The 10,998-nt window shown below is 63.9% G+C and overlaps 5 protein-coding genes across 5 annotated transcripts in view; 4 read left to right on the forward strand and 1 right to left on the reverse strand.

Moving 5' to 3' along the window:
* The window catches only part of AMSG_07335 (uncharacterized protein), a gene marked incomplete at both ends in the record, with an annotated part of 702 nt that extends 125 nt beyond the window's left edge, over positions 1 to 577 (forward strand). The window contains one exon of the mRNA XM_013900791.1: positions 149 to 577. Coding sequence (XP_013756245.1) covers positions 149 to 577 — 429 coding nt within the window. The remainder of the gene's footprint in view (positions 1 to 148) is intronic.
* Positions 578 to 747: 170 nt separating this feature from the next.
* AMSG_07336 (iodothyronine deiodinase) lies at positions 748 to 1,462 on the forward strand (the record flags this gene model as incomplete). The annotated part of the gene is made up of 2 exons (XM_013900792.1): positions 748 to 1,030; positions 1,097 to 1,462. The coding sequence occupies exons 1-2, from the start codon at positions 755 to 757 to the stop codon at positions 1,460 to 1,462; spliced, it is 642 nt and encodes a 213-aa protein (XP_013756246.1). The 5' UTR covers positions 748 to 754.
* Positions 1,463 to 1,688: 226 nt separating this feature from the next.
* AMSG_12067 (uncharacterized protein) lies at positions 1,689 to 8,417 on the reverse strand (the record flags this gene model as incomplete). The annotated part of the gene is made up of 3 exons (XM_013900852.1): positions 1,689 to 2,499; positions 2,539 to 5,690; positions 6,051 to 8,417. The coding sequence occupies 3 exons, from the start codon at positions 8,415 to 8,417 to the stop codon at positions 1,689 to 1,691; spliced, it is 6,330 nt and encodes a 2,109-aa protein (XP_013756306.1).
* Positions 8,418 to 9,078: 661 nt separating this feature from the next.
* AMSG_07339 (alliin lyase) lies at positions 9,079 to 10,314 on the forward strand (the record flags this gene model as incomplete). Its single annotated transcript, XM_013900793.1, has 1 exon — positions 9,079 to 10,314. The coding sequence occupies one exon, from the start codon at positions 9,079 to 9,081 to the stop codon at positions 10,312 to 10,314; it is 1,236 nt and encodes a 411-aa protein (XP_013756247.1).
* A 217-nt stretch (positions 10,315 to 10,531) lies between these two features.
* The window catches only part of AMSG_12068 (uncharacterized protein), a gene marked incomplete at its 5' end in the record, with an annotated part of 2,834 nt that continues 2,367 nt past the window's right edge, over positions 10,532 to 10,998 (forward strand). Inside the window, 2 exons of the mRNA XM_013900853.1 lie at positions 10,532 to 10,810; positions 10,837 to 10,878. Coding sequence (XP_013756307.1) covers positions 10,532 to 10,810; positions 10,837 to 10,878 — 321 coding nt within the window. The remainder of the gene's footprint in view (positions 10,811 to 10,836; positions 10,879 to 10,998) is intronic.

The following is a 10,998-nucleotide window of genomic DNA, read 5'->3' on the forward strand; positions in this document are numbered from 1 at the left end:
GGACCGTCGGAGGTACGCCCCCTCCCTCCCCCCTCCCCTCTCTCTCTCTCCCCCCTCCCTCCCTCCCCCCTGCCTGTCCACTGCCTTAGTTGCAACCGCCCTCACCCCCCCCCTCCCCCCTCCCCCAAACCCACACGCACACAGGAAGATGACCATGCTCGGAGTGTTCCAGCGAGTGGAGGCGAGGCTCACCCGTGAGCTGACCGAGGAGGAGAAGGCGTCGGTGCGAACTGTGGTTGACGCTGCCGTCTTTGCTGCCCTGGTCAAGAGCGAGGGTCTCGACGATGGCGACGATGCCATGCGCGGCCGCGCACGCCTCTCCGAGCACGGTGTGTGCGAGGTCGTCATGAGCATCCGCACAGAACTGCTCAAGGCAGATACCACAGCTGATCGCCAGATCGAGCTCATCCGCGCCCTCGCCCGCGAGCACATCACCTTTAACGTGCTCAAGAAGACAAAGGTCGGCAAGACGCTCAACAAGCTCCGCAAGTCGTCCGACTCGCGCGTCGCACGCATGGCCAAGGAGCTGATCCTGGTCCTCAAGCGCCTCGTTGCCGACCGCTCATCCTCCAGCTGAGCCTCTGCCTGAGTCCGAGCCCGAGCCCGAGCCCGAGCCCGAGCCTGAGCTTAGCCATGGCCTGCCCATCACCCTAATTACACCCCCCAACCCCCTCCTCGTCCCCCATCAATTTTTACCAAACCACCCCCCCCCCCACCCCCCATGCACCAGGTGCAACCACCCGTCTCTCCCGCCATGGCTGCTGTAACGGAAGACTCGGCCACGCCAGGCCTTCCCCCGGTCCGCTTTGGCGACATGACCGAGGACGAGACCGCCGCCCGCATCAAAATGCTGCTGGAGACCGAGGGTGAGGCCAGGCCGTACCTCCACGACGCCTTCCCGGCCTCCAACGTCCTCGTCGAGGGCTCGCCCATGCCCGACCTGTCGCTCCTGCGTCTCGATGGCTCGCCCGCCGCCCTCGGTGCCGACATCATCATCCCGGCGCTGGACAGCTCGCACGCCACAGGCGTTGTCATCCTCAACTTTGGCTCGTGGACCTGACCACCCTTCCGCCGCAACATCCGCTCGGTCACCGAGCTGGCTGCTGCGGCGGAGACGCCGCTGTTCAACGTCTACATCCGCGAGGCCCACGCCGAGGACGACTGGGCCATCGAGGTCAACACCGACGATGACGTCTGCTTCCCGCAGCCCAAATCGACCGCAGCCCGGCTTGCTGTTGCCAACGACTTTGTTGCCACCGCCTCCCTCGATCCGGCTGCCATCCTCGTCGATCCCATCGAGAACGAGGCCGAGGCCGCCTTTGAGGCCCGCCCCGAGCGCCTCTATGCCATCGCCCGCGTCAGTGGCGTCCTCACCGTTGTCTTCCGCACTGGAATCGGGCCATATATGTACTCGGTTACCAAGCTCAAAGCCTTCCTCGACTCCTGTCGAGCGCCGCACTGAGTTTGCCTGTTGGCCCTGTGTGCGCACGGTCGCCGCGCCGCTCCGTGCCCTGCCGCTGTTCCGCGCAATCTTCCGATGGTTGAATGCCATGACTTGACGCCTCCTCATCCGCACTCATTCGTGCGGCGGTGGCGACAACGAGCCTGAGCGCAAGCCCTGTGGGGCCTTGCCTTCCTCCCTTTTCACACCATCGTCATCAAACTGCGTTAGTACAGCGTTCAATATCTCATCTACCTCCGTACGTCGGCGGTGGCACTGTCGGGCTACTCACCACCGCTTCGTACGATGGCGGCATGATCGCCGTGTTAAATGCCGAGCCTGGCGGGCCAAAGTAAGCTGCCGGACACGACGGCGGGAGCGGCGAGCTGCCGGGCACAGGCGGCATGACGCCGGCAGGCGTAAACGGCGGCGGTGGCGGCATACCGGCGCCACTACCCATCGGCGGCAGCGGAATGCCTTCGTCCACCCCAGGCGGCGGCCGCGGCTGCCGCGCCTGATGCACGCCCCGCCGCCGCGCCATCTGCTGCCGCTTGGTCACCACCATGATGATCACCAGCAACAGCAGTGTGCCCGCCAGCCCACCGGCAATAGCCACCACTGGAGTCGTCGAGCTGCTCGAGCCCGACGAGCTCCGCGATGACGCCCCGGCCGTCGTCGACGAGCTGGATGTGGAGTTGATGCCGCTGATCCTGCACGTCGAGGAACATGCCGCTGTCGAGTCGCACTCTTCGCCGGCAGCCGAGTTGACATACCCATCGCCACACACAGCAAACGTGCAGTCTGGATCACACTGCGATGTCGCCACACGGCCGGTATCGCAGTCCTCGCCCGGTGCAACCACACCATCGCCACACACCACGTTGATGCTCTTGCACGTCGGCGAGCAGAACAGGCTCGACGTCACCGCAGTGTCACACTCTTCGCCTGCCGCCGCATTCACCATGCCATCGCCGCACGACGGCGCCGTGCAGTCAGCATCACAGCTCACGGTGTGGACGCCGCCTTCGTCGCACACCTCGGACCGCACTCCGGTCGCCCTCACATTCGACAGCCCAATTGTGTCGCAGCTGGAGCACGATTGCTTGGTCTGCAAAAAGACGAGAAAGAGAGGCGCTGGCGTCCCCGTCGACCATCCAGAAAACTGCGTGAGCGAGACCACTGCCGACTTCCACGACGTAGACGACCGCGAAATGGTCACCGTCCCGCCAATCTGCGACGAGCTGCTCATCTGTGCAGACGAGAACAACTGGACCACGAGCAGCTCACCAGAGTCGACGGTCTCGCACGGCGTAGAGCTGGCTGGATACCTCACGTCAAATGTGACTTCCTGCGTACCGGGCGGTAGGAGCGTTACCAGCCGGCGCTTGCCCGACGAGGGCGTTCCAGTGAACAGCACTGTCTCCCCTGCCTTTGCCGAGCTGCCCACAAGGCATGACGGGAGCGTAGCGGGGTAAAACTGGACACCGATCGCGTCCGCTACCGCGCTTGTCGATGACAGCGGAATCCGGAGGTCGAACTGGTGCGAAGAGCTCTCCACTCGCCCGTTACCACATCGCGGCGCCCTGCAGCTGTTGCTGCACCCGTCGCTGTCGATGGCGTTGCCGTCATCGCACTCCTCCGGCGAGGTCACCACGCCGTCGCCGCACACCGGCAGCGTGCATGAGCTAGTGCACGGGGCCGAGTTAGGCGCCGACGCGTCGCACGGCTCGATGCCCTGGTGAACAAATCCGTCGCCGCATGACGCCGGCCGGCAGTTAACGCAGCTGTCCGTGTTGATAGTGTTGCCATCGTCGCACACCTCGCCGGTCGAGTACGGATTGACTAGGCCGTCGCCACAGACTGGAAACGTGCAGTCGACATCGCAGTATCCGGTGGCCGCTCCGCCCGAGTCGCACTCTTCCACCCCGTTGACAACAAAGTCACCGCACCGCGGGAGAAGGCAGCTCGAGCACCCATCCGCCGGATTGGTGTTGCCGTCATCACACTCGCGCAGCAGCATGGCTCGGACCTCGACATCGTCCACAAAGGTGGTCGGGTCCGCGCCGCCGACACTGTCCGCCGACCGATAGAGCTTGATCTGGACGCCGATGCGCCGCGCCCGGTCGTCGAGCGAGTATCCGGTCATCCCCACCGCCTGCGGCGTGACATAGACCACAGTCTCAGCGAACGACGTCGCGCTCGACAGGAGCGGCGAGACAGCGGCCACCTCGACATATGACGAGAGCAGAGCCCCGGTAGTCGTGTCGACAGTCCGTGCGGCAACATGCAGAAGCTGGCTCGTCGTGTTGCTCACCACCACGCCACATCTCGCGTCCGACGCAGCCTCGGCGCTTCGCGCCACGCCGCTCGTCCACGTTGTGAAAGACATGCCGGCAAAGCCGGTAACAGGCTTGAGCTCCAGCTCGCGCTGGCCGTTGCTCGAAAGAAGAACCGCCGTTGACGGGTCGCTCGCCGGCGTGCAGCCCGACTGGACCACCGCGTTGCTCAGCGGCGTGGTGTACCGATTAAACCACTCGGAAGTGGTCGAGAAGCTATCGAAAAAGCCGCCGTGTGCTGCCCGCGAGGTAAAGACGGGCGACGCCGCCGACCCGTCACCGCACTCTTCCCAGGTGCAGCTCGCTGAGCACCCGTCGCCATCAACGGCGTTCCCGTCGTCGCACTCTTCGCCAGCACCCGGGTTGATCACTCCGTCACCACAGCCACCATGGACCGTGCAGTTTGGTGTACAGGTTGTAGAGCCAAGCGGTGAGCCCGAGTCGCAAGCTTCAGACCCCGTCACCATGCCGTCGCCGCAGTACGCATACCGACAGTTGGGCATGCACTCTATGCTTCCGTCGTCGCACTCTTCGCCAGCCGCTACGTTGCGGATACCATCGCCGCAGACAGGGGCCGTGCAGTCGACGTTGCAACTCGCGCTCTCGCCTGCCGTGTCGCAGGCCTCGACACCTATCCAAACCAAGCCGTCGCCACACCTGGCTGGAGCGCACAACACGCACGAGTCGTTCGTGAACGCATTGCCGTCGTCGCACACCTCGGCGCTCAAAGACGTCACAATGTTGACGCCAACCAGCGCCGAAACGTCATAGCTTGAACCCGAGTGCACCGGCTGAGAGAAAATGAGCTCAAACGGCGCGTCGGTCGGCTTCCGGTTCTGCATGCTGGCAGGAATGGCGAGCTGGTGTGTGCCAAGTGAGCCACTGTGGCGCGGCAGGATCTCGGTGTGCTCGACGGAAGCGCCGCGGATCTTGAATGTGGCATGAAGATCCTCTCCCGAGTCGACTTTCTCGCAGCTCCCGACTCCGGACCCGTACTCGTAAGTCACCTCGATGCCCCCAATTCGGGTGGTCAGGGTGTCGATGGTTAGGGTGGCCGTGCGATCGCTCGTGCCGTCAAACGTGATAGACTCTTGAGCACACGTACTGGAGATTCGCGCTCCGGTTCCCAGCGTCCACTCGGGGCCGAGGCCGTGGGTGGCAAATGTCCACTCGTAAGTGGCGGTCGAGACGTTGCCGTTCACCACGCCGTCACCGCAGTATGGCGTGATGCGGCACTCGACGCAGCCGTCGACGCTAGTTGCGTCCGGCGTCCCGTCGTCGCACTCTTCCGGCTCGGCCGGGCCGCCGTAGATGGCGACGTCGTCCAGAACCATGTGGTCAAAGCTGGAGCCAGACGAGGAGGCCTGGTTGAACCGCAGATGGATGATCTTGCCCTGCACATCGGCAGGGATGTCAATCGAGTGCGAAGACCACGTCGAGTGGGTCGTCGGCACAGCGGCAAGTATAGTCCACGTCGTGCCGGACGCTACCTTGTACTCGAGGGTCAGATCCTCGCCGTTGTCCGGGTTCTCGCAACTGCCGGACGACGAGGTCATAAAGACGTCAAAGCTGACGCGAGTCACCTTCTCCAACGTTCCAACCAGTTGCAGCGTCCGAACCGAGTCGCCTTGGAAGCGGGCCGCCCACGATCCGCGGGCGGCGCACGTGCCGACGTTGCCAATGATGGCTACGCCTGTGGCCTGCCAAGCCGCGGAAATGGTGCCGGACTCAAAGTCATCACTGAAGATCAGCCGATTGCCAGACAGGTTGCTGACGTTGTATGCGTTGAGAATGCCATCGCCACAGTACTCACGGACACACACGGCCGAGCATCCATCATACGAATCATTGTTGCCATCGTCGCACTCTTCGCCACTCTCCACCACCGCGTTGCCGCACGAGGCGCCCAACGCCTGCCGGCTGCAGAGGGTCACCACAGCGAGAGCAGTCAGGACCACCACAAGCACGGGCGCACGCACCATAGCAAGCAAGGAACAAGAATGAAGTGTGAAGGGTGGAGAAAGGTGTGGGTAAGGTGGGTGTGGGTGTGGGTGTGGGTGTGGGTGTGGGTGTGGGTGCGGACGGTTTTACTGTCGTGGGCATTCTCGGAATGGTGGCCTGCCGGTGGTAGGGACGGTCCCGGATGACCGGGCAGTGACGACGACGAGCGTGTGAGAGTTCTGTGATTTTCATTGAACGGAGACATCGACACTGGCACTAGCCGCGCAGTCTGCGGTGGGGGAGAGTGGGTGGGCGAGGGTGTAAATGCAGACGTAGCCGTCAGCAAGGACGCGCTTGGTATCGACAGAGACCCGAGTGTCGGTGTAGCGGTAGGCCTTTGGCCCGCGATGGGCAGCGAGCTCCGAGTCGACAAGGGTAGCAAGAGAGACAGGCTCGGCGAGGGCGCGGGCGAGGTTGTTGGCGCGGTGCAGAACCGGGACCGAGCCGTGGTCGGCCGATGCGTCGCCCATTGAGTCGAAGCGGACCCAGATGTGGGCGAGCGAGCCGTCGGCGTCGACGACCGGGATGCGGTTGTAGGCAACAAAGTGCGATGAGTCGATGCAGATGATGGCGTGGAGGTCGAGCCGGGCAAGGCTGTCGTCGCCGGTCTCAGGGTGACGGACCGGGACGGTGACCTCACCGCAAGGGTAGATAAAATCGTAAATGGCCGAGTGGTACTCGCGCGGCATCTGCAGAATAAGGAACTTCGGCGCGCCGACAAAGACCATGCCGTAAGTCGCGAGGTGTGCGTCGAGGAGGACCTGGACCGACGGCCCACGGCCGATAAAGGTCTCCAGTGCGCCCGACTCGGGGTCGAAGATCGGGGCAAGAGTGTGGACAAAGGCGCGAAGGATGGTGCCGTCGACCGCTTCGGACGAGACGTAGCCGGGCGCGAGCTTGTCGTCGGGAAGGAGGAGGTTGAAGAGGACTGTGATAAAGTCGACAACGTCCTCCTCCTCGCATGCACCGACCGTCGGGTCGTTCTCGGCATCCCACACCTTGTTGAGGAAGAGCCGGAAGCGGAGCATGACCGAAGCGTCGACAAAGAGGCGGCCCCGTAGATCGCGTACAACCAGGTTGCGGAGCGTCGAGCGCAGATGCGGGACATATGTGATGTGGTCGGGCGAGTCTGCCAGCTCGCGGCGCAGCCTGATCGGCTCAGACTCGTCCAGCATGACATCAAAGTCCTGGACGGTGACAAAGAGCGAGAAGAGCGTGGCGTCGAGGTAGCACGAGTTGTTTGAGCCCTGGATGCCGCGCCACATCCCCAGCGCGACGCGGTCAACAGCGGCGGCGGCAGGGAGAAGGATCGGCGGCGGGAGCGGCGCTGTCACCGATCCGTCGTCACCGATGCCGTCACCGTCGCAGGCCTCGGCTGCCAGCGCCGCCGCTGGGCGCGGACCGTACAGCTCGTGCGCAAACTCGGCAGGCGCAAGCGTCGGCGCTCCAGTCTGCATCGACGTTTGCATTGTTTTCTGCTCGTGCGCGAGCCGATGAGGATGGTAGTGCTGCTCGTGCGACGCGAGCTGAGCCTCCGACGAGTACACCCGGTAGCAAAAGCGGCACCGTGGGCGAATGCTCGACGAGCTAGCGCCACCACTACTGTCCGGCTCTGGGGCAACTTCATCCACAAACATGGCCGGCACGTAGCCAGCCCTGTTGGCAGCGTTGCGGACCCAGAGCCAGCCCGGACGACAGGCTGAGATCCGCGGCACAATCACGGTCTCGCCCTTGACCAGCGGCAGCTCAGACATCTGTGGGTCGAGGTAGCTCTCGGAAGCGCGCATGATTTTGGAGCCGGCGGCGCGGGCTCTCTGAAGCTCATCGTCGCGAAAGGAGGGGGGACGGTCCGGCTGCGGTGGCGACTGCGACTGCAGCCGCGGCTGAGCAGGTGGCGGTTCGCGAGTCGGGGTCGGCTCATCGGTTCGGCTCTCGGGCGCAGTTCCAAGCCCAGGCGGCCCAAGCTGAGGCTTGGGCTCAGGCTCAGGCTCAGGCTCACGTGGCGACGGCGGCGACGGCGCATGCTCGTTGTCAAGATGGTTGTTGAGGGTGAACGCCAAGAAGAACGTCTTGTTGCAAATCGGGCAGGTGTGATCGATCGAGCTCGCCACGGGCTCTGTCGCTGGCGCGCGCGTAGGGGTTGAGCTCGACCGGTGGAAGGTATCGATGTGGATAGAGACGGAGCCTTCAGTGTAAAAGACCTGCTCGCAAATGGGGCATTTGTATGTCTTGGTTACCCGCGCTTTGGTGCAGTATAGCTCGTGGGAGGCGAGCGACGAACGCGAGTGCGAGGCGTGGCCACAGTGCCGACAGCTCGACCCGTAGCGATCATTAGACCGTGCATGCGAGCGCGATGAGGACAGCGGCGAGGCCGAGTGCGACGACGGTGAGCTAGAGAAAGACGTTAGCCGCATAAGCCTGGACTCTGGCACAAGGATCATGTCGCTGGCAGTGAGGCGGCTCACCTGATCCTGGCGCTTGGCGACAAAGACAAAGGTTGACCCATCGTAACACGTTGTTCGTGGAGGCGACGCAGCATACACGATGTCCCCACGACGCAACATCACCTTGCGCCCTTCCTTGACCGTTGATCCCGTGAACGTGATGATGACCGAGTACCGAGTCACCAACGAGGCCATGATGCTGCAGTGTGCAGGCGGAGCGATGGAAGCTTTGGCCGACAGGCGCAGAAGGCGGCGGGGACGGAGGGAGGGGCGGACGAGGAGGGAGGGAGGGACGGGTGGAAGGGAGGTGTGGGTGTGGAAGAGAGTGTGTGGAGGGAGTACGTGGAGTGCGGTGGGGTGGGTGGGCGAGTATGAGGGTATGGCGGTGGTGGCGGCGGTGGCGGCGGTGGCGGTGGGGAGGTGGCGGCGGAAAACATGCCAAGAACCAAAGGTGGGCGGCTTGCCCGGACTGGACTGCATTGGACTTGACTGGGCTGAGCGCCTGCTTCAGATACCAAACAGACATCAGCCAGGTGGATGCCCAGCAGACACCCACGCGGCACCGATCTCGTCAGGGGAAGGACTATCGGTTGGTTGCACCAGGGTGCATGCACTGGCATCGCACCAGGTGGCGCAGGGATCGAGATCGCGGTGATGAGGCCCCCGGCCAAGTCATGCCGATACCTCGGCCTCATCAGGAGACCCACCGTCCAGCATCCGTCTCAATCGTGCTTGTACCATTGATGAGCCCTGTATCGGGCATTGCCGCGTCCGGAGACGGCGGCCGTGCGGCATGTGACCGACCAAAATGGGGCAAGGGGGACGGGAGGGGGAGCCACCCGTCTCGCGATCAAGGATGCCGGAAGTGACAGCAGTTGCAGCGACGGTGATGGTGATGATGGCACTGGCGAGTGTGGTGGAGTGTGGGCCGACGACGTGGCCCTCGCCCGAGTGTTCGGGCCAGGGCGTGCTGTACGCCGACGTGGGCGTGTGCGAGTGCTTCGACTGCTTCTCGGGCGCTAACTGCTCTAAGGTCGATGCTGGCGGATGCGTGGTCAATGCGGTGGGTGGCTCGCCGCTGATGTACCAGTCGTACTGGGCGCAGTACGATGGCCCGCCTGTCGCCGCCGAGGTTGCCCTGCCGGCCTGGTACCGCACCGGGTACCAGTTTGAGAGCGTGCTGACGCCGGCGTCGACGGGCCTAGGCGCTGCGCTGCGCGAGGCGATCCTGGACGTCCACGCATCGGCAGGCAACGTGAATACCGAGGGCATGTCGGTGGTGGTTGGCTCGGGATGCACGCTCCTTATCGCGGCGTCAAGCGTGGCGCTGGCCGAGGCCGCGCCGTGCGAGCAGACAACCATCTACGCCCAGCCGCCGTACTACGACGGGTACGCCAACTGGGCGTCTGTGGGCGCGGCGAACACGTCGTTCTCGGCATCGAGCTCGCTCGATCCACAGCGACAGTGCATTGTCGAGTTTGTGACCCTCCCGAACAATCCAACCGGCGAGCTGCGGTCGGCGGTGTACTCGGGGAGCCAGGTGGCGCACGTCCACGACATGGTCTACGCCTGGCCGTCTCTGACCAACAAGATCCACAACTACTCGGCAGACATCATGCTCTTCTCGCTCTCCAAGCTCTCCGGGCACGCAGGCTCGCGCATCGGGTGGGCGCTGGTCAAGGACCCCGCGGTCGCCGCCGCCATGGAGAGCTTCATCTCCAAGGCCGAGATCACGACGTCGGTCGACTCGCGCTACCGCGCGCTGGCCATCCTGCGCGCCATCACCGCCACCCGCGGCGGCTTCTTCTCCGCCATTCGCACCGAATTTACTGCCCGCTGGAACAAGGTCCTGCCTATCTTTGCCTCCTCCACCCGTTTTGCCATCCGCTCGGTCCCGGACCAGTTCTACCTCTGGATCGAGTGCCTCGACGGCTCGACTTCGTGCTACGACGTCTTTCTCGCTGCCGGCATCCAGGGCTGGGCCGGGCCTTCGTTTGGCGCCTCGGATGCCTTTGTCCGCCTCGAGCTCGTCCAGCACGACCTTGTCTTTGACATCCTCCTCACCAAGCTTGCAGCCCTCGTTGCCGCCTAGCCCATGCCCTTGATCTCTCCCTTCGGATCGTTTGAACGCCCAGCCCCGCATGGTCCTATTCCCCCCCCCCCCCCCCCTCCCCCGTCGGCCGCCAATGACTCTCCTCCGCTCTCCATCCCACGTTTTCACCACACCTCCCCTCCCCCCCCCTCCCCCCTCCTCTCTGCCCCCCTTACCCCACCAACCGACCACACTTGACTCCCCTCCCACCCTCAGTATGGCCCTCTCTGCAGTGACGTCGTTCTACGCCTCGCTCCCCCCTCTGGAGCCCCCTGCGTCGTGGGGCTGGGAGCTCGACTCGCGGACGTCAAAGTGGTTCCTCATGGACCCGTGGCAGTACCTCACCGTTGTGCTGGCGTACATTGTCATGGTGGTGGTCGGTCCGTGGCTCATGGCCTCCCGCCAGGCCTTTGACCTCTACTACATCCGTCTGGTCTACAATGCTGTCATGGTTGTCCTCTCTGGATACATGTGCTATGAGCTCACCTACAACACCGTCTTTGCCTTGGCCACGGCTTCAAGTTCTGGGCTATTCCCGTCGAGCACAACCCTGCCGGCGATCGTGTACGCATCGCTCTCCCTCCCTCCCTCTCTGTCTCTCTGTCTCTCTCTCTCTCTCCCCTCATCTCCCCTCATCTCCCCTTTTTCCCCCTCCCCTCTCCTCCTCCCTCCCCCTCCTAGAAT

This window comes from Thecamonas trahens (assembly GCF_000142905.1).
Source record: "Thecamonas trahens ATCC 50062 unplaced genomic scaffold supercont1.34, whole genome shotgun sequence".
Taxonomy (NCBI): Eukaryota; order Apusomonadida; family Apusomonadidae; genus Thecamonas; species Thecamonas trahens.